Consider the following 23047-nt stretch of genomic DNA (forward strand, 5'->3'; position numbering starts at 1 on the left):
TACCAGATTTAGATTAGTAGCTAATTTCCATCTGCAGTCCCTGGGCAGTTTAAAAAACTGTAAGATACAATTAAAAATCAATCAGCAAAGATACACACATACAGACACTCATTTACTCACATATATGGACACACACACACACACCATAACAAATGGTAAACAAGTATCAAAATTGGCAGTCAATGAAATCACCAGACATGCTTCCTCTGTGCTTTGGTACACACGAAAGAAACCAAATCCTCTGAAGCACTGACCGAAACAACGGGGTTGCTATGACGTTAAAAGAAAAGCACTGAGATAAATCTATGATACAGCACAGTCTGAAAGAGCCATAATAATCTCACTGTGACATCACAGTATTTAATTTTGCAGCCACTGCATCTGGAACAATAAGAAGATTACAGCCAAAGGAAAATAGAAATCAAGGGCTTGAGAATGTTAACGTTATTATAATGTTGTACTTTATTCTTTTTTAGATTTATGTTAACAGCCACGCCATTAAATAACTACACCTTTAGTCGAACTCTGAAACAGTCAGGCAGTGAATCAGCCGCTGTGGGGCTGTGATTCTCACTGGTAAAGATTTTAATGTAGAAAGCAGAGAGGCAGCTGAGTGTACTCCTGTGTTGCTGTCAGCATTAGCAGTAGGCCGGCTCATTGAGGAGCAGACTTAATATGGCAGGCCCGGTTAAACCATATCCTGCAGACAGGGAAACCATAGCAACAGTAATGCACTGCCATGGCGACTACAGGAGGTTCGCTTAGACAGCCTCAGAGTCAGGATGACAATAGAAAGCCTAAAAGGGAGCTCTCGTTTATTTAATTATTTTCTTACAAAAAGCATTTGAAATATGGGGGCAAATAAGGCAAGTGAGTATGTTTAGGCGGGGGCTTGATGTGGAATCAACAAAAAGATTTAAGGAAATTCTCCCACATTGCTCCCTACAATGGCGCAGAGTTAGGAGGAAATAATTGCAGCGTTAATAGCACTAATTGATATGCCAGGTCTGTAAAAGTCACTTTGTTTTCGCTGCTCTGACAACCTTCTGATAATTTGCCCACGACTTCTTTAACAATTCAAAGCACGCCTGATTGTTTTTTCCTCTTTTTGCTGGGGCCTTCTGAGAGCTTTCATCATTTAACGGCTGAGCTTCAGGTGTGAGGTGCTAAGCTTATAAGAGTAGTTACAGAATTGAAAAAACAGGTGGAGTTGTGCAGAGTGAGTAAGTGGTCGGGAGTCAAGTGCGGAGGAGGTCTGTCCAGAGACTGAGCAAAAGCAGAAGAAAAATGTCCAGCAGTAGCCCAGGTAACCGTGTGCAGCCACATGAGGTATGACAGACTGACAGGGAGGAGAAATCTTGATTATAACAATGGATTTTGCAATCAGAAAGGTTTTGCAGAAAAATGTCAGCCATAAAGAGGAAATATGTTTTCATAATGAAAGAATACATAATGAGTCTTTTTTTCTCTATGTTCAGACCAAAGACGAGGCAGTACCAGCTCCAAATCAATAACTCAAAAAGACAGTTATGTACGTGCACTGACATCATTAACCAACAGCCTGCACAAGGGAATGAACGTGTAAATGAGTGGGTTTGAGAGTACATGTGCATGCTCATGTTTGTACGATAATTATGCCTCTTTGTGCATGTGTGTGCGTGCAGGCATCCTCGACGATGCACTGTACAGAGCAGATTTCTAGGGATTTGGAAGGATTTCAAGATTATAACGTGATTACAGCAGACAGCCATGGATCACACATGCCAGAAATTCTGATGTATATCTAATGTGCTCCTTGCTAGAAAAGCCTCTTAATACTGCAGTTTGAAATCACTCATGTGTCATTTCTATTCATTCTCAGTGTGTGACTATATCTGTATATTTCACATGCTATCACTGTGTTGAAAATTACCTTTAGTTTATTCTGACAATTATTCTGGCCAGTGAAACGAAGAAAGGTGTAACAATCCTCACAGTACACTCAATATGAAGTAATCTAAACACTTAGCATTTGGTTTTTAAACAGACATGCAAAGTTATGTACTTCTCTTCATCTACACAATGTATTCCACACATTTACTCCTGACACTGTAAGCCTGTGATATTTTACATCATTCCTCACTGCTGGCTTGCTAAACATTAGGCTTCCTCTCAGGTCATGATGATTTGGTCTTATTTGGAACAAGTTTTGAATGTTGTTTGTTTGCTGCTTTATACGTTATTTGTGGACGTTTGAAGTCAACCTATTTCAATTTGAATTTTATGGTTCTTTTGAAGTGGGCTCATGTATGATCCTTGTTGTTCCTTTTTGCAGAATGTTTTTGATTTTCTAGAAAAATACAAAACTAAAAGGAAAAAAATCCAAGTTGCATAAATTTATGTGCATTTGGGTAGTTTTTTACCAAATTGTTGTGGGAAGATGGGATAAAATAACAAATTTGAGATCAGACACATTACTCTATGCATATGGGCACACAGATACTTACACAATCATCGCACAAAGCCATTCTTCCTAAAAATAACCCATGTTTTCATCTAACCAACTAGAGCAAGCCTAATGTAGTAAATAACCACAAAGATTTACACACTCAGAGCTGCCCAGTAAGTTGTTTTATGTTGCCATGTCCCACTGCGAGGTACTCTGGACACAAATGCAAAATCAGTGGCACCAGAGCCAATCTAATTGATAAGGCATGAAATGTCATTGAGTCACTGAACTACACCTCACATGTGTACAGACACATACACAGAGCCACAGGGCAATGCCAGATTCAACCAGGGGGACTTGGCACAGACCTCTAAGCTAACACTGATAGCAAGTGAAGACTTGTTCCATCTGACCTTCTGATTTGGCTCACAGCCCCCTGTAGGAATACTGACTTTCTATTATAAGACCCAGAACGCTATGCGTCAAATAAATCATTGAACCAGAAGAAGACAGCAGTTGTGCAACATAGACTTCTCTTTTGGGAGCAAAATCAAATCGGTGCCTTTCGAATTGTGCAGCTACATTTAGTTCCACTCGGTTAATCTGCTGGTTACAGAGAAATCTCACTAGAACGACAGCTCGGGGAATAAAGTTCAGAACCTGTAAGTGTGCAAGAGAGAGAAGAGTTATTGTAGTTTAATATTACATATTCAGGAAAAACACGCGAGTTGTCACCTCGACACGGCGGAGAAGCTGCTGTGATCAGGAAGTAGAACAGAAGCACCGGTGTCACCTTGTGTTCAATCAGCTGAGCTTTATTGTCTTAACTAGAATATGGTAATGAGCACAATCTGTCTTAGAGACCAGTAAAAACTCCTAAGAAATTCTTTGGACAAGCTGACAGATTGTGTCACGCCACTCCTTGCTGCTGCAAATTACTTTTGTCTGGATCCACACATAATTGAAAGGAACTACGATGAATTGTTTTTACGAAATGCTCCAAAATGAAGACAGAGGTCACTTGTATCGTTACTCGAATAAAACAACAATATTGTACAGAAATAGCCACTCGAGGCCAAACATGACAGAGCACAAAAAAGGAAAAAACCTTGATCATTTGTCCACATTCAGATTGGTGTGCACTCAAATGTCATCAGTATCTGTTTAGCTTGTTGTATTTTCTATTGCAGGCTGCCTTTTTAGCTCTTGCTCTCCTGGAACATTAAGATCTTGAGTGCCTGGCGTCTGGCAGCCCAATAATGTGTCAGGGTTGTTGCTTTGGACAGTGTTACTCTTCTGGTCAGAAATATGACTCTCCAGTTTATAGTTATCAAGACCTCTGCTCTCTTCGGCTTGTTGGCTGTGAATGTGGCTAGCTGAAATACTGTCCCGCCGCTGGCCATCGTTGGGGCTCAAACCATCTGTACTACCATAATTCTCACTTTCCCCCTGCTGTGTAGTGCTGCTGTCTGTTTGTGTGCAGCCTCTTGTCCCATCTTTCGACTTGCTGTCATGCTGCTGGCATCGTGTGATCTGGCCTAATGTGATTTGGAGCTCATTGAGGCGCTGTAATACATAGCGTCTCTTCAGTTCCAGCAGGATTGTTCCATTACGACTCAGGCTTGGCATGTCTGTTGGAGTTGCCCTCTGCAGAAGAATAGATCACAGAGCATGTATTATAAATGATGTGCCGTAAAGATATGACTGAGTTCGTGCACATAGTCTCGAGCAATAATGCAAATTCAGACACAGATCACGTTCATGCATACTGATTTACGCATCTCTCTTTTAAGTCAAGGCTGAACATCAGCATGAATATCGTAGATTAAAACGAGTTATCACCATTCAATCACTGCAATATGCCATTTATATATATGAAATGCAGTAATAGCAGATACTGACAAAATCAAACGAGATCATTTCACAACGCTGAAGTGAAACTTGGATGAAATCAAAACACAAAGACATCATTTAAAAGCCCTTCACAACACAATTAAATTAACACAGAGATTCATGTTTTGGATTATGTAATTATATGTGCAGTGTATAATATTCCAGCTAATTACTGCAGAATGGTTTCCAGCGCTGTTCTCTCTTTCCTTTAGCCATGTGCTCACTTCAGCTCTCTTCTGTAGTTGCGTGCTCAGCAGCAAGAACGACTCATTCATGCGATCAATTTCTTCCTCTATACATGACATCTGGAAGAGAAATAATGGTTGACGGTTCACTTAAATTAAAATTCTGTTTCGTTTTTTATATTTTTACCTGCACTGGTGTCCCCTTTGGTGGTAAACCTAAAAAAAAAAAGAATAAAAATTTGTGCCTGGAATCTGTAGAATGGAAAATACAACAAAAGAAACACCAAAAAATATGTGAATATATGAAGCAAAAAACACCCAATGCAGACGCACTGGCTGGAGGAGGAACATATTAAGGTTGGCAGGAGGTGGCAGGGTTCGTTGTATGCAGCACCATTTAGATCCAATGCTCGGGGAGTAATCACATTAATACATAAATCAGTACCTTTTCAGGTTAAAAAATGTAATTAAAGACAAATTTGGTAGATATTTGATCATCCAGGGATTACTTGTACAAGAAACCATTAACTTAATTAATGTATATGGACCAAATACAGATGGTGATACATTTTTTACTAATCTTTTTCTCACAATTTCATCACTCCACGGAAAATGCATCATAGGAGGAGATTGGAATTGTGTTCTGGATCCCAGTAAGGATAGACCGACTGGGACTGATCAGGCCCATAACAAAAGCCGAAAGACAATTCTTAACTTCATGAAGGAACTACATTTGATTGACATCTGGAGACAGTTAAAACCTGATGATATACTTTTTTCTTGCCATTCAAAAACATTTAATACATATTCCAGAATAGACTATTTCTTAGTATCAGCGAGCCTCCTATCAAACATAAAGACATGTTCATATGACAGTATATTAATATCGGATCATGCTCCCTGCAATATCATATATACACATAACAACTTAATAATGGAACATAGATGGTGTTTACACCAGAAATGGCTGAATGATGAAGGATTCCTCACTTTTGTAGGAAAAGAAATAGATGAATATTTTACTATAAATAGCTCACAAACATCAGCTAGTATTAGGTGGGAGGCATTCAAGGCATGTTTAAGGGGAGTTATGATAGCATATACTTCATCGAAATCTAAAGAAAAATGCAAAACAAGACAGCAAATGGAAAAGGAAATTAAAAAACTAGAGGAACTAGTGTTCAAAAGTAGAGACCCATTAATAGAGAAAGACTTGCTAATACTAAAAGCACAATATAATAAAGAATCGGCAGATAGAGCAGCTTCGAACATTTTGAGATTATATCATTCTTTTTATGAACAAGGAGAGAAACCTGGAAAAATATTGGCATGGCAAATTAAACAATTGGAAGTGCAGAAAAATATAACGTCGATTATAAACAGCAAAGGGGAAATGATAATGGATCCGATTGAAATAAACAAGGAGTTTAGAAACTATTATGAAAAACTTTATGAATCCCAGGATAGATCAGACCAAAACTCCAGAAATGCGTTTCTGGATAAAATAAATATTCCTACTATCGCTGACGATGTAAAACAACAATTAGATGCAGAAATCACTGAAGAGGAAATAAGCAGGGCAATTAACAATATGAGATCAGGTAAAAAAGCTGGACCAGATGGATTCCCAATTGATTTTTATAAAAAATTTAAAAGTAAATTAATGAAACCGCTATTGGAAATGTATCGGGAATCATTAAGAAAAGGAAGTCTTCCTAAATCAGTAACAGGTTCACTAATCATTTTGTTACCTAAACCAGGAAAATCGAGTAATGAATGTGAAAATTTGAGGCCGATAAGCTTACTTAATTCTGATTTTAAGGTGTTGGGTAAAATATTAGCAACACGTCTGCAAGATACTCTCCCCTCAGTAATTCATAGAGATCAAAACGGTTTTATATTGGGGCGCCAAGGTCTACATAATGTAAGAAGAGTCTTTAACATTATAGACGGACTAAACAATTCTTCAGAGAGGGCCTTTCTCTCACTGGATGCTGAAAAAGCATTAGATAGTCGAGTGGCCTTATCTTTTTGATGTTCTGACTAGATTTGGTTTTGGAGATGTGTTTCGAAGATGGATACAATTATTACACTCAAATCCAACTGCTGAAATCTTGACAAACAAAAATATCTCTAAACCAATAAGGGTGAAACGGGGATGTCCACAAGGCTCACCGATAAGCCCACTGTTGTTTATATTAGCTATGGAACCCTTTGCTATAGCCATACGTTCGAGTTTATCATTGACAGGAATTATGGTAAATGAAGTAGAACATAGGATTTCGTTGTACGCAGACGATGTAATAGTATATCTCTCTAAAATAACAGAATCTATACCTGCTCTGCTTAGATTGATAGGGGAGTTTGGTCAAATATCAGGGTATGTCATTAACAAATCTAAGTCATCCGTTTTATTACTAAATGAAGAAGAAAGGAAAAACCCACCCATAGTAACATCTCATTTTAAGACAGTAAAGGACTTGATGTACTTAGGAATAATGATTTCGCCCAAATTAAGTGAGATCGTGGAAAATAACTATGAAAGACTTTCTAAAGAAATAACAGAGATAGTGGACAGATGCATATCTCTACCAGTTTCTTTAATTGGTCGGATTAATATATACAAAATGAGTATACTGCCAAAGGTGCTTTATGCGTATCAGAACATCCCCCTGCTGCCTCCTGTTGATTGGTTTAGCAGGATCAAAAAGCTTGTTCTCGGTTTTTTATGGAAAAATGGGAGACCAAGGATAAGATTATCATTGTTGCATCTACCATACAACGAGGGTGGTGTCATGTGTCCAAATATTGAGTGGTATTACTGGGCATGTCAAATCAGGTCTATAAGATACTATTTTGACTTAAATAACGCCCCGCAATGGTCAGAGATGGAAAGTATTAACTTGCATCCACCTTTACCTTTATATTTTTTCTCAGACACAGCAATAAACTTGATTAAAAAGGCGAAAAATCCAATGGTAAAGAACATGGTCAAAGTGTTGTATGATGTAAAAAGATATATGAAGGAACCTGTTGTATTGTCACAGTTTACACCGATGTGGGGAAACCAGGATTTCAGATCAGGAAGAGAGGATAAAGTTTTTAGACAATGGTCAATTAAAGGACTCCAAAAAATCCAAGATTTGTATGCAACAGATTCTCAAGATATGATGTCCTTTGATATGCTTAGACATAAATATAATATAGATAGAAAGCAATTTTTCAAATATCTCCAAATTAGAAGTTACATTCGAGCAAATCAAAATAATACCTGCACCAAACCACCAAAATCAGAATTGGAAGACATAATTAGCAAAAGCAGTTCAAAAAAAGGGGCAATATCAGAAATATATAAATTGATTAGGTCCAAAACATCTGACAATTCGTTGGGAAGGTTGAACGCCTGGAAAAATGATTTAAAGAAGGACATATCCATGGAACAATGGGCATTGGTTTGCGCAAAAGCTCATAAACAAACTATTAATTCTAGACTAAGGTTGTTGCAATACAAATGGTTAATGCGAATATATGTTACTCCGGAAAAATTAAATAAGTACAACTCTAATATTCCAGACACTTGTAATAAATGTAATGAAGATAAAGGTAACTTTTGGCATTGTATTTGGGATTGCAGGAAGATAGGATCCTTTTGGGCTGCAGTAACACAAACTATGAAACAAATATTATCCAAAGAGGGTTGTTTTGGATCCTGGCTTCCTTATTCTGGGATTGTACCCAGAAAATATGAGGTGCACAAAAAGTGACAGAATGTTTTTTTGATATGGGTTTGTTACAAGCAAAAATATTAATTGCACTAAAATGGAAAAAAACAAGGGAACCGAGTATCACACAGTGGATAAAACAAATGATGGTGGCTTTGCCATTGGAGTGGATAACATGTATACTGAAAAGGAAATTGGATGTTTTTGAGAAGGTGTGGAGACCATTTGTGAATTTTGTAGAAGGATTTGTATTATCTGAGGAGGACGAGGACTGAGGGCAATGACATTTGATTTGGGATAATGACAAATTTAGGCCTTTAACGGAGTGATAAATCTGACGACTTTTTTTCTTTCTTTTTGCTGTCTGAGAGGAGTGTATGTTCATGTAGTATTTAGAATGTTGGACTGTTTGCAAGTCATTAAAATGTAAAAAAAATAATAAAGATATTGTTGGGAAAAAAAAAACACCCAATGCACTTCAGCCCTCAATATCATGGTTTTATGGAAACCATGAACTCTGTGCACCAGGACACTGAAACAAAAGTCTTTTAGGTGCTTAACAGCGTAAAAACAAAACAAAAACAAAACAAAAAATCTCTCCGAAACCTCATATAATACTTTAATGATGCTTTTATGTTTTAAGTGGCAAAAATGAAATGAACAACATCTGCATGAAATCACAGATGGGTTTGTTCATCAACTTTTAGGGCTGGATTATTATTATGGTCATTGTTTCGCAAGACCGCTTGCTGATGTCACTGAGGCTTCATGGTCAAAAGCAGAAGTTTAAATCATCAAATCAGTCCATGCATAAGAAAATAGTACAAGACTGCAACAAATGTCCACAAAATTTCAGCTGATCAACACATGATGATGTTTTGTTCACAGCTGCTTATACATTTTCCTATACTGTATACACAACTGCAATTTTTTAAATAAATAAATTTTGCAACCTTTAGCATATGAACTATTTTATTTATGAAGCTGGTGAAGGTCTATTTTCCCTTTACTTTTAGATAGTAGCTTTGCAAAGACCCCTTAATGTGATGTTTATTGTTTTACAGCAATAAATACACCGTGAAAATCCTGTGAGTATTTTAGGTAATAGTAATTCTTTTTGAACCTCAACAGTCGTCTTACCTTTGTCTGTGGTCTGAGCTGGAGTATGTTTGAGTTCAGAAATGAGCTGCTCCAGCTGGAAATATTTGTATTTCTTGAGTCTGAATTGGCAAAATAGGAGGAATATTACATATTGTAATATAAATATTTTGCTGAAATGACAAACCTCATTTATTCTGCTTTAATCGTTATCTGTCTCACCAACCTGCTAGCTAATAGGTGCTCAGTGAAGCGGGCTTCAGTGGGAACTCTAATGTTGAGAAATTCCTCAACTAATGTGTTATTCCGCCCCTTCAAAGCATCGAAATTGGACTGTTAAAAGAAGGCATAAAATGTTATCTGCCTCCATTTTTATACTATGAGAATGATGAGTGAGGTTTAAAGAGCACTTACACACCTCTGCTGGGCTCCATTTGAAAGAAACATTGAACAACTGAAGGCTTAGAGCTGAAATGGCCTCATGGAGTGCTTGCATAAAGCTCTGGGGTTTGGATCCTGGATTAAAAAATACATATACAAATCTATATATCAGTGTTTTTAAAGAAGATTACATACTTTGTGCTTTCAAAGTTAATTGCCAGGGATATTACTCTGTACTATATATGACAGTTGCCAAACCAGGACACGAGACTGTCCTTCAGAACTGTCTTCTATTGGTTTTTCTCTGATTACCAGATGCTATGTGGGCCATTGACTGCAGGATGACAGAGATGAAATGTCCCACGTGCTGAAGCTTTGCCTCTGACAGATAAAGGATTTGATTGGTCGCATCAAAATAAAAGTCCCTGGAGCAGTGTGACAGTAGACCCTCATTACAGGAAGATGGAGCGAATGGAATCGACTTGGCCAGCAGGAGAAGAGCACTGGGGAACATGGGGCAGTTTTCAAGCAACTGCATCACCTGACAACCAAACAGAAAAACGGCAGAGTCCTGTGGGGAGAGGTTGTCCAGTGCAGTCGGGATGAGCTGCCCATCATAATTCCCCTTTGCAGAATTATCTGCAACTCCTAAAAAGGAAAAAAAAAAAAGAGAGATAATTTTAGAACTTGGTATATGTTGCGTTGATCAAATATCATGTGTTTTTAGAGATCTCTCTATAATGTTTCTGTACCATTGCTAAAATATTGTTTTGACTCATCCATGGTGAGATTTTGTAAAGATTGTTGGATCTCCTGCAGGGTCTTGAATAGAGGTGATATCATGATAAGCTTGGACAGGTCATGATCACTTAAAGAAGGAGCTGTGCTCTGTATATGGTCTAGGACACAGAGAAATAACATTAGCAGAACACACTATAAACTGACCAGGCATCAGATTATGGACACCTGGTATCAGATGTTAGTAACACATCTGTTATGTCCTGTAAGTTGTTTGTCCAACACAACCCAAAGATGCTTGATGCCGCTGTTGACTTGCCTCCCATAGTGCATCCTGCTGCCAGGTGTTCCCCTGGTAAGTGATGCACATATACGCGGCCATCATGTTAAAGAAAATATGATTCATCAGACCAGACCACCTTCTTCCATTGATCGTGGTCCAGTTCTGATACTTGCGTGCCCATCGTTGGAGCTTTCAGTTGTGACAGAGGCATGGGTACCCTGACTGGTCTGCAACTGTGCAGCCCCACACAAAACAAACTGCGATGCCTGTGTAGTCTGACACCCTTCTGTCAGGATAAACTATCTTAACAATCTGAGCTACAGTAGCTAATCTCTCTTGTGATAACATGGGCCAGCCTTCCCTCTCCTTGTGCATCAGCGAGCCTTGGCTGCCCATGACCTTGTCACTGGTTCACCACAGTTCCTTCCTTCCCCCACAAGATCTGCAGTTTTGGAGATGCTCCAGAGAACACATTTGTCTAGCCATCACAATCTGACACTTGACAGATTTGCTCAAATCCTTTTGCCTGCCCATTTTCCTGCTTCAAACACATCAACAAAATGTTCATTTGCTCCCATATCCCACCCACTAACAGGTGACATGATAAAGAGAGATAATCACTTCACCTGTTGGTGTTCATAATATTATGCCTGATCAGTGTAATATTCTGATATTATTGTACATGCAAACGATGGCAGCATATACAGTAGAGATTTATTCCTTACCGGGCTCGTGTGGAAGAGCTCCTGCTTTGGTCACATTCACTGATGAAAACTGTGGATCATTGAGGGAGGAATTTACTCTCTACTTTATATCATAAATACACAATACAGAGAGAATGCCACTGCAGTACCTGCATCAAACACATGTTAGTGTCATTGGGTTGCATGTATCCAGCTTGCGCCTCACACTCTCTGGTATCGTGATGACCTGTATGACAGTACAGGGGACCAGACAAATCCTGGTTCTGCCAAGCGTCTCCTGTCAGCCTGCATAAGAGAGTTTCCACTGACCTGACCACAGCTCCCAGCAATGACATGCAGGCCTCAACTTGAATGATGGAGATGTTCAGTTACATACAAAAAAAAATTAAATTGTGACATAAATTTCCATTTCTCTTAATGCACAACAAGAAACAGCCAGCATGCTTCTTGTGTGATGGTCAAAACACACAACACAAACCACATATTATCATCTTTACACTTTGGTGTTTTATGCTAAGCTAAAGTAATTGTCTGTAACTTTACAGCTATGATACATGCATGTGGTTCTCAACAAGAAATGAAGAATTCACATTTCCCAGACTGACTAAATATCCCTTTAATGATCTATCTTATTATTAGAGACGGTCATTCATCTTCAGTAGAAGACATTATTCTCATCCTCATGATCATCATCATTTATTTTTACCTTGTGTATGTCTCTCCCCCACACTGCTGCCTGATGGTTCATCCTTCATTGTTTTATGAACTAATATCTCTTTAAGGAGGCTCATTTTTTTATGATCCATATTCTCCAAGGCATTCTGAAAGAAGGATAAAGAATTTTTATTCTGTTTCCTTGAGGGGAACAAGATTGCATTATTATGTATGTGTTATGTATGGACAAGCAAGTCCATAAGTTGTTCTTATTAATGGTTCATAACTCACCTATAAAGTGTGGTAAGTGATTTACTCATCATTAATAAACAAAACAAAACAAAAAAAAACATTAACTGAAACTTTAAATAAATGACTTCAACTGTTTATGAGAAGGAGCACTTCTTGGATTCAAACCGCTTCTCTTTGAGGTGCTGGTTTGATGGTAAACAAATAATAAAAAGGAGTTGGGGTATCAGTGAGAGCAGCAATGCAATGAGGCACCATTAATCAGTGTAAGGGGGTCTCACATGCTAGAGGATAAAATGGGACACAGCCATCTTCAGCCAGACTCCCAGCAAACATGGCTGCCGAGAGCATGGGTATGAAGTGTAAGGGCCAGAATATTGTGGCGAGCTCAGACAAGGAGGAGACGGAGGTATCGTTTGGTCTTGCTTCCCGTGAGCTAGCCAGGGAACACAGCCGTTTATTTACATTTGCAGAAGAACACTGCCGCTAGCTAACTGCTCAGCGCGGCAACAACAACAACAACACAGGGCGCCCTCTGACCCTGGAAGGACACACCGTCGCAGCGAGAGGGCGTCACCTGTCACTATGGCAACATAAACAAAACATAACTGTACAAACAGAACCCCGAACAGCCCTGACCCACTACAATATGAAATTAGTTTGACATTCCAGATGTAAAGGATCCTATAAGAGTAGTCATTGTAAATATTGCTCAAATGTACTGCAGACGTTAATTTGATTTCACCTCTTAAAAGGAGTTTGCTATTAATCACTTTATTAATCAAAAAACCGTATTTGCCATCTGCAGGTTGTAGTGTCCCAGCTGCAAAGTTTTTTGGTTTTTTTTATTAATGGTAGAACAAAAAGACTAATTAACTACTCTCTGAACTGTGTGAGGAGACAACCACACAGATATGGAGAGAACATGGAAAATATGGAAACTCCGGATGGTGGATTTAAACCCAGGACGTTCTCCCTGTGAGCCAACAGTGCTAACCACTACACCGCCCCTTTGTTCTGTTTCTAAGCGCTTCCTATCGAACATTCACTGTTCGATGAATGAATTGGCAATGACTTGGGGTCAGTTATTTGTCCAAGGATGCTTTGGCATGCAGACTGAAGCAACCAGAGTCCAATCCACCAGTAAAGCAATACATCAATCAACCGATCAATAGATGACCTGCTCTACCCTCAGGGCGACAGGCATCCCACCTGATGGATGTTTCTTAGGTTTTGTACTAAACATGAACTGTGGTGGCAAGATAATTTATCCAACAGCTTTACTGGATTACTCCATGCATTATTTATTACAATATTAAAACTCACCTTGAATGATTCAGTGTGTTGACAGATGTTTCTATAAAACTCCTGTATGTCTTTGCGGTGCCGGGCCAGCTGTGAGGCTATATGGAGGTTCTGATCCTCCAGCTTGTCGTAAAGAGTCTTCACATTAAACTCCTCCAAATCACAGCACCCCGGCACTCCTCCTAAACAGGGCCAGTAAATGTCAACAATGGGAAAGATTGAAATGGCTTGAAAAAATAACAGAAGGGCCTCATCATGACATATTTAAGATCTGAGGAGATGATCTTGTGAAGCATGAACGCACATTGAAATTATAAGCTCAGTTTGGCTCTATAGTAATTTAGTGGAGTCGGTCTAGCTTTCTTTAGTGGTAACAGCACAAGCCATTACAGTATGATATAAGCCATTATTTTCTTTATCGTCAATCAAATGTGGAATAGGCTGTTAACTGCTAGCTGGTCATGCGTGATGGTTTCATAATGGCTAGGCCAATTGGCATTTAAACGCCCAATCAAGCTGCATGAATAATGCAATAAGCGTCAACTGAGAAACATTACCGTCAACTCCACTATCAGAGATTAGAAAGAAACAAGGCAAATGTAGTGAAAAGTCGACGAAAGGGAGCTGCCAAAGTTTGTTTTTAGTGAAAGTTTTCTGGAAAACTTTTAGTCTTTGGTTATTGGCCAAGTCATCCAAGACGTACAGAAAATTTATTTAGTGAATTTGATAAAACATAGTTGCAGTACGTCATAAAAGTAAACTTTAAATGCATTTCAGACTGAAGTTTCATGTACTGTGATACCATATTTAATTGAATACAAATTAGAGCATGTTTAAGCTCCAGCAGGCCAAAAAATTACTCTCCATCACCACTCTGACACAGTTATTGCAATTGCTTGAAAACCCATAGAGTGTTTGATAAAAAAAAACAAAAAGCAGTGGCACAGTATTAAACAAGGGGCTTACCTCCTTTTGAAATAGCAGGCTCCTCAGCTTCCGCTCCTTCTCCAACACCTCTACTACCAAGGAAATCACCTTGGCTTGGGACCACTAAGCTGAAAAACAAAGACTCGAATTTTGTTTATTTTCACTTGTTTAAAAGTGTTTTATGTATTTTTTAAAACACAACGTCAGCACTGCTGTCACACCAGTATACCTTTCTCTGCTGCATGCACACTCCACCGGACAGAAAGGCTCCCCGAGGCTGCGCCACTTTGGCTTTATCCTCCACTGGGAGACAAGCTTTGCTTTGCTAGGCCGCAAAACTAGTACTGTAGTGGTCAGAATTACGACCACAACCAAGAGCAGACTAAGGATCCCTGCACACAGTCAGCATTGTGTCATGGTGAAAGCTAATTCATTACAATAATACCCCTGTAAACACTTAGTCAGCAATACAAATACCCACCAGCAATCACTCCCCAGTCGGGCAGAAGGTTTAGTCTGTGTTTCTTGACAATCCCGTGCTTGACCAATTGTGCTGGGGTCATGGGTTGAAACACAGCAGCCCTGGGGCCACACTCTGTCCCCTCCTCACTGACTACCACTACCAGACTCCACTGTGGGACAACACTGTCAACAAACACGTACTTCCCCGTTTCAGAAAAAACATGGGCAAACCTGGCAATGGAAAGATGACGAAGAGGAATACAAATTAGAACATAAGATGACGACACTGTGTGACCACAGTTATATGAGGATATATTACCGTGAGGAGTTAAAGTTTGTTTGCTTCATGAGTATCTGTAGATGCCTAAAGGCACCAAAGTCCCAGCTGGGGTTGCTGTTAAACAGGTGGTCTTTTTGATAAACTGGAAAGTGGCTGAGATGGCGGTCTAAGAGAATTCAAAGTTAGAAGTAAGAGGACGGTGGTTTTAAAAAAAAGAAAAAAATGACACACTGTGATAAAACCATGGTAAAAGTAAAAAAAGCTGTACCTGTGTGGTTGATGGTGAGATGAAAAATGAGCATGTCACCAGAGGAAAGACAGGCAATAGGGTTGGGGATTCGAGGTAAGACAGCCAGATCTTCTGTGTCTCTTCTATTTCTGGGTCTTGTTTTTAGGACTTCTATTGGCTCTGTGAAGAGATAGCACTGTGTCACAGATTGCACAGTTTTGTCAACCAATTAAAGCCAAAATGTTTACAGTTAATTGGTGGTAGATACAGAAAACAAATGGATTGCATGGCAAAAGAAAATATATCAATCAACATGTCAGCTCTAATCACCTGACAGAAACTGATTGATGACATCTTTTTGTGTGGGAATCCAACCAAACACTCCTTCGGAGTCAAACTGGACCAAGTGTGTTTTCCCAATATTCTTTAAATGGATATCTGGTCCTAAAATATTTGTTATTCTCTGAAAATAAAAGAAAATAACACAAACTAGAACATTAGAAAAGCGCATGTTATTTTGTATCTATTATTTTGGAGAGAAAACATAATGTAAGGAACAATTGTGCCATACTGTGTTTCTATTTTAACTATAGTTTTTCCAGTTGCTGATATTTGTCAGTTTTTATTTATATGTAGTGTTAAGTATGTGTTCCAATACACATTCACAGTAATGCCATGCTACACCTTGGTCACAATAATAAAAAAATATCCTTAACTTGAGAAAATTGATATTTTTGTTGTTAGACAAATAACATGCACATTTACAGTACTGTGCAAAAGTCTTGAGACACCTTATTTCTTTATGTTTTATTAGGAAAATAGGTGCAGAGATTCAATTAAATTTTCAATTCAACTCAATTTTATATGCATGGCACCAAATCATAACATCAGTCACCTCAGTGGTAAGAAAGTTAAAGACCCTACAATAACAGTGTGAAAAACCTCAACAATCAAACAACACCCTATGAGCAACCACTTAGGAAGGAAAAACTCCCTTTTAACAGGAGGAAACCTCCAGTTCAGGCAGGAGCATCCATCTGCTGCAATTGGTTGGGGGTGAAACATGTACAAACATTAATGGAAATACAGTATAAAGCTGCTTTTGGCTGCACCCTTGTTACAAGTGGGGTAGCTCTGCAAATTGCTTGATTTGGCACAGTTTTATGCTTTTCCTGACCCAACCACAAAGCCTGCTACCTTTCACTTGCCACTACACTACATTACAGTAGATGGAACTTATATATACATTATTTAAGGCAAAAACGCAGTTTGTAGAATTCTAATGAACTTAAGTTAATGTTTGGCATGGCCACCTTTATTATTTTAGAACCTGAACTCTCTTCGGCAAGATTTCCTCTTATTAAAAGTTGTTCTCCAGGCTTCTTGAAGGACATTCAAAGCGTGTCTTTGAATGTCTTTTGTTCTTTTCGCTGTCAAAATTGTCCCACACTGCCTCAGTAATGTTGAGGTCCAAGCTCTGGGAAGGAACGACACTGTGCCATTGTGTGGTTTCCCATCCACTTTACCGGTTATGCTTTTACTGCATTGGCAGTGTGTTTGGGATCATTGTCATGCTGAAAAGTGAAGCCGCTGCCAAACACACACTTTCCAGGTGGTACTGCATGGTGGATCAAAATGTGACAGTACTTTTCTGCATGGTTCCATCAATTTTGACAAGATTCCAAGACCACAGGCTGTAATGCAGTCCCAAACCATGACACAGCCTCCAACATATGTGACCTGCTTTATACAGTTTGACAAAAATTTGACGACAGCTCCAGTTCTTGTACAATTTGGCATGTGCTTTTTCTTGCCGTTCCCTTCTTTGACTATGGTTTCTTGACAGACACCCTTCTGCTGAGACCATGTCTCATGAGACTTCGGTGAACAGCACATGGATCAACTGAAGTGCCACATGCATTTCTCGAGTCCTGTGTCAGAACTTTGTTGGATTTTTTCCTATTTCTAAAGGAAATGACTTGAAGATACTTCATATATGCTACAGAAAGTTGTTAGGCTTAGCCCTTCTTTGCTGGTCCTCCACTTGGTTCAGTTTCCTCATTTTTAAGGACACACTGCATACCCTGCTTACATATGTCATGTTCTCAGCCAATAACTCCTTGGGAATTGGCATGTGGGTGCAAAAATTACTGTTTTATGCCTGTTAAACTGTTATCGTTGGGATCTTTCATAGTTTCAACCAAAGAAATAGGAAAACAATATATGTGTTTTTGTGACAGCCTGCGAATAACAAAGTGCCTAAAGATACAAATAAAAAGGCAATGTTAAAATAAAACCCTGGAAAAACAGAAAACCTGGAGAACTCAAGCCAACTTTTAAAAATCACAAATCTGGCAAAATATAAAGAAACGAGGGGTGGCTCAAGACTTTTGCACAACACTGTATATATGATGAAACTCACAGAAAATGAAAAAACCTCTTGCTGGAATAACTTGGAATAACGAAATATTTTTTCTTTGATGGTGAGCAGACTTCACTATTTATCACTGTCACTTCATCATATGCAATGATATCAGAAAATCTGCAGTTGCAACATTTTTTCACATCATGCTGAAACCTTGTTAAATGCTGTGCCAAGCTTTCTGCCTACTAATTGATGTAGCTAAACCCCACAGTGTGAGGAGTCGCTTGGCTGCGTCAGTACAGTTCTAATGTTGTATTTGTACTTGTTTTTCAAATATCCCTCCTCTCACTCCCGCACACATTTAGAGTAACTGATCACTAATTATAAGAGAAATAATTGAATTGGATAGCTGGATATCCTTGCAAGGTGTAGCTGATCAACAGTTGTCAGTGGCCCATGTTAACCTTCCATCACCTTTGCCCAGACCATGCTATGGCTTTCTTTGATGCTGAGCAGCAGATGTCCATCTGGTGAAAGCTGAGCAGAGAGCTGAGGCAGTCTGGAAAGGCAGGATGTATTGCAAAGCTCCTCAGCAGACACGTATCGCTCACACTGGCAGCTGGGGTGCAGATAAGGCAAGAGACAGAAAGGCAACATATCAGGCTGTATACCAGCTAGAATCCTAATTCAGTTCTTTATTAGATGTAGCTTTAGTAGTTTTTACAGAGCAACAGTAAATCGGACTCGGCTTACATGATTTGGTAAAGGAAAAAGGTGATAAGGTGACTCACATGCCCATCTCCGCATCCAGAGTTCCTCCATGTGGTCCACAGGTGATACTGCAGGAGTGGAGGGACGGTGACACACACTCTCTGGATGCTGCCAAGCGCACCTCTCCTGTGGCACATCGTCTGTTCACCTGAAACAAACAAAAACTCAGACTTCCGAAAGGGCATACAAGGTTTTTGCAATATGTTGCATCATGTGTGATTGAACCTTCATTTACACCAGTGTATAGTCTTCTATAGTCTTCTAGGCAAAACATATTGCAAAGGGAGTGAGTCAAACTTCAAATCTTGACTGGATTTTTTTTTTTTTTTTTTGGTTAAAAAGAGGAAAGCTTTTCATGTGATTCATGAAAAGCTCTTTTCAACGTTAGACACATGAATGGTGTTTTGCAGGTGAGTCTACAGAGTTGCGCAGGAACAAAAAGAAAATTAGAAAATTTCACACTGTCAATATGTCTGTGAAGGTTCTCAGTCATCCAGGTCATCGTAGTCTAAGGAGCTTGGAAAGAAAAGCGTCTGGACTTCTTTGAGTTGCTTGAAGACGTTTCACCTCTCATCTGAGAACATTCAGAACTGAAGAAGCTGCTTCTCGGATGAGAGGTGAAACATCTTCAAGCAACTCAAAGAAGTCCAGACGCTTTTCTTGCCAAGCTCCTTAGACTTCACACTGTCAAGTTGAAGTGTAAGTTTTTTGAGTCAATAGACGCATTATTGAGGAAAAAAATGCATATATTAAACCAAATACCTTAATGGTTTTAACTGACCTCAGGCTGACAGTCCAATTCACTATCGGCAGTAGATATTTTAAAATCCAGCTCGTTATAGAAGATAAAGCCAGTTCTGCACAAACATGAACCATCTGAATACTGGAAAGCACGGTTCTTGCCAATGCAGGTACAGGAAAAAGAACCTGAGAAAGCAAGCGACACACGGCATGGCAGTTTGTGGTCCTGATTTCCAACTCCTCGCAACAAAGTTTAGTATAAAAACTTTTTAAATCAGTCTGTTATTTACTGCTCTAACCAGCTTGTGAGGTGGAGGAGCTACCACAGGGGAAGCAGGCCTTCTGGGCAGGCAGGTGGTTGAAGGTGTTTTCCAGACACAGGCGACAGTCATCCGTTTTCTCAGCACAAGTGAGGTTGCCGAATGAGCCAGGTGGGCAGGATATCGGCTGAGTGGATCCCAAAGGGCAGACATAGCCAAGAGGGCAAGGGTTTTTCTTGTAGTTGTCTGCACCTGTTGCATTAAATGTGTATGAAATGAGAAATACTGTACAATTGAGATCATTTGAGATGATGAAAAATTCCTGCCAAAATGTATATAAAGTACCTGGGGGGCAGAAGTATCCTGGCGGACAAGGAAGGCATTGCAGAATGGAGGCTAGAGATGGACGATAGGTGCCCCCCTCACACACAATACAGCAGCTGTTTTTGGACCCTCTGAGCCCACTAGTGTTGGCAGGCATAGAGCCGCCTTCGCAGGACTTCATGGAAGAGCTGTTGGCTGGGCAGTAGTATGGAAATGGACAGCTGTGGAGCATGGTAACAGGGTTATTTATAAAGCTTTAAACCATATGAAGTAGAATCAGTCAAAACCTATCAAGCTTTCATCATTTAAAGCCTCTCGTTTTTTATATCACACAGAGTGGACACTTGCCTCTGTGCCAGATTTAGCTTGTTAGAGCTGTCGTGTACTCACAGTTGTTTGGGGCTGTTGTAGGAATGAGATCCTTCAGGGCAAAAATAACCTTCTGGACAGGCTTCAGGCTCAGCAGTTTGGGGTCCACAGTACGATCCAGCTCTGCATGGCCTCTCTGAAACCGCACCTAGATTATGATCAAACACTTGTTACAACACTCACTGCTATGTTTGGAAAGGAAAGAATTTCAAATGGTTCAGACATCGCAACCAGAGGCTAAAATGCGCTTTCACATAAAGCTATTCTGACAAACCCACCAACAGGACACTGATAGGAAGCCCGACAGGGTATCCCTTCCACATTGGGTTTTTCTGTATCCTGGGGGTGTGGGCAGAAGGTTCCCCCTGCACAGAGTTCACACTGGCTGGGTGCAGCAGCTCCCGGAAGCTGCCTCATGGTGCCTGCGGGGCAGAGGATGGGAGGCCCAGTCCCACTACACCAGAAGCCAGGTGGGCAGGGATATTTGGAGTAGTCTGTCAGCCCTACAACAACAACCATTTTCTAAAAACAACAAATCACTATATAGTGTGACAGACATATGAACCACCACAAAGCTTGCTAAAATTATTACAACAGAAGCTTTTTAATAAGCCTTTATTAATTCCCACATAGGCAGCAAAAGAAAGGACTGTAACAACCTGCTACACATTATCCACTAGCTAAAGCAACAATATGATTTAGTGTCAACCACAAACTTTTGTGAGAGGACCAGAAACAAGGTTGTTGTTTTTTTATTTGAAAATTCAGTGCATGTGGCCTCAGGTGAAGAGTTAAAATTCAATGCCTTCCCTCACATCATATTTCCTTCATTCATAGTTTAGGCACAACTATGATAATGTGCACCATATACTGTATACTGACATTAATGCAGTCTTGAAAGGAGCTGGCTTTGAATTGCCCTTGCAGATGTGCATTAAAACCCAACAGAGAAAAAAAAAAAAGATTACAGATGTATTTTAAAATGTATTACAGTGCACCATACTGTAGGCACAGGGTATAATCAGAACTGAATAACAGAATGGAATAATGTGTAGCTTTTACAGGGAAGGAAAAGGAATCTGTTTGAGTTTATCTTTTAAAACAGGAGGATATGGTGTATCAGACCTGTGCTGTTACAGTGTGAACCAGGTGGGCATGGCAGGCAGTCACCCTTGCTGTGTGCTCCAGGAGAAGCTCGATAAGTGTAGAGAGGGCATGGCCTGGCACCAGACCCTCCAACAAAGTCGCCACCAGGCAGACCATCACAATAATGACCAGCAGGACACAGATGAGCAACTGGGTCTCCTGCAAGAAAACATCACAAAAAGTTGTTTAGGAGGAAAACAGGTTTCTGATACTTGGTATATACACGAACAATTTTTATGCTACAAGAAGAGATCAGCCTCTCCTATTCCCTTTCATCAGATCAGAAAATGTAGTGTTTTTACCCTTAATACTTGATTAAAATGGCTACAAAACTTCACTCAGTTCATACCAGATTTGCACCAATACTGGGGTGGGCAAGGTAAGCAATCCTGTAGGCTGGCACCTCCTGGGGAGCTTCTGATGGTATTTGCAGGACACAACTGAGCCTGTTTTGTGCCTTCGGGGCAATAGAAACCTAGAATAAAGGAAACATTTGGTATTTAACAATTTATTTAGCTAAACTACACCTGGAGAGATCTGAGCCAAATAATCTGAGAATAAAAGCATTAACATTGATTTGTTGGTAGTTTCTTCTGCATTGTTAGTTTTTAAAATTATATATCTTTCTCTATATATATATACATATTGCACCTGGTGGACACGGTCCAGCACACTGCACACCCCACTGGCACTGGGTTAAGTTAAACACTGGTCCCTGAGGGGTGAAATCTGTGCTTCCAGAAACGCAGATATACCCTGCAGCACAAACACCTTGGATCTTACCACCCCTAAGGAAACATACAGTTAGTTAGATTTACTCCATGCAGACAGAAACATATGCCTATGCACACATAATTAATTTAGAAGAATCTGAAACCTATGCTCCATTTAACAAATACAAAGATAATAACATCATCTCTTCTGGTTTAATGTTTACTCTGAGTTGATTATGATCATGCATATGAAGGCAGTCATTTAGTTTTGGCAGTGAACCGTGGCTACTGATCATGACATACTTGTGCATTCTGATGTGATAACAGTGAGTGTTTGTCTTTGAGCATTGTAACTGATGATTACAGTGTTCAAAGAGTTGATCATGACAGGAAGGGCAGTGGAGATACTATGTATGTTAAATGTTAAACGCATGATCCGCTGTAATTTTTGATGCTTTACAAAATCTTAATTACTTGGAAGTAATTAAAAATGGCTAAGAGAACAATTTATGAATAATTTATAAATTATTAAAATTAAATCTGTAAATTTATATTACTATTCTTTGAAAATCTTAAGAACCAGCAATTTTATATGAGCTATGCATTGGTCATATAGAGTTAATATAATGCATGATGTTTAGCCTGCATGCCAACATTTTTGACATAATGACAATTAAAATAATGGACGCTATTATAAAGCAATATAGGATTTCTAGGAGAGATGATCGATGAACAAGGCTAACCTACAGAGTTTTAAGAAAGAAATGTCCAACTCCGATCTGAAAATCCAAATCACAGCACTATACAAGATCCATTTAAA

The 23047-nt window shown here is 39.4% G+C and overlaps 1 protein-coding gene across 3 annotated transcripts in view; it reads right to left on the reverse strand.

Annotated features, from left to right (window-relative positions):
* Window positions 1-8: 8 nt before the first annotated feature.
* LOC146373795 (uncharacterized) overlaps window positions 9-23047 on the reverse strand; it is a 30111-nt gene continuing 7072 nt past the window's right edge. Inside the window, exons 13-40 of one of the 3 annotated variants that reach the window (XM_084951159.1) lie at window positions 22166-22302; window positions 21864-21989; window positions 21494-21673; window positions 20647-20871; window positions 20390-20516; window positions 20021-20220; window positions 19715-19927; window positions 19456-19601; window positions 18695-18822; window positions 18378-18522; window positions 15869-16001; window positions 15578-15718; window positions 15349-15475; window positions 15049-15260; window positions 14797-14959; window positions 14607-14695; window positions 13662-13822; window positions 12139-12253; window positions 11582-11778; window positions 11454-11502; window positions 10460-10606; window positions 10020-10355; window positions 9745-9842; window positions 9553-9659; window positions 9369-9448; window positions 4694-4722; window positions 4495-4626; window positions 9-4075 (exon numbers count right to left, since the gene is read on the reverse strand). In XM_084951159.1, the coding sequence (XP_084807285.1) occupies window positions 3593-4075; window positions 4495-4626; window positions 4694-4722; window positions 9369-9448; window positions 9553-9659; window positions 9745-9842; window positions 10020-10355; window positions 10460-10606; window positions 11454-11502; window positions 11582-11778; window positions 12139-12253; window positions 13662-13822; window positions 14607-14695; window positions 14797-14959; window positions 15049-15260; window positions 15349-15475; window positions 15578-15718; window positions 15869-16001; window positions 18378-18522; window positions 18695-18822; window positions 19456-19601; window positions 19715-19927; window positions 20021-20220; window positions 20390-20516; window positions 20647-20871; window positions 21494-21673; window positions 21864-21989; window positions 22166-22302 (4426 nt within the window). In that variant the 3' untranslated portion in view covers window positions 9-3592. Of the gene's footprint in view, window positions 4076-4494; window positions 4627-4693; window positions 4723-9368; window positions 9449-9552; window positions 9660-9740; window positions 9843-10019; window positions 10356-10459; window positions 10607-11453; window positions 11503-11581; window positions 11779-12138; window positions 12254-13661; window positions 13823-14606; window positions 14696-14796; window positions 14960-15048; window positions 15261-15348; window positions 15476-15577; window positions 15719-15868; window positions 16002-18377; window positions 18523-18694; window positions 18823-19455; window positions 19602-19714; window positions 19928-20020; window positions 20221-20389; window positions 20517-20646; window positions 20872-21493; window positions 21674-21863; window positions 21990-22165; window positions 22303-23047 lie in introns of those variants that run through there. The other 2 variants (XR_014802220.1, XM_084951160.1) reach the window with 2 other exon arrangements.

Source organism: Perissodus microlepis, chromosome 14 (assembly GCF_051167445.1).
Source record: "Perissodus microlepis isolate ML-2025 ecotype Zambia chromosome 14, ASM5116744v1, whole genome shotgun sequence".
Taxonomy (NCBI): Eukaryota; Metazoa; Chordata; class Actinopteri; order Cichliformes; family Cichlidae; genus Perissodus; species Perissodus microlepis.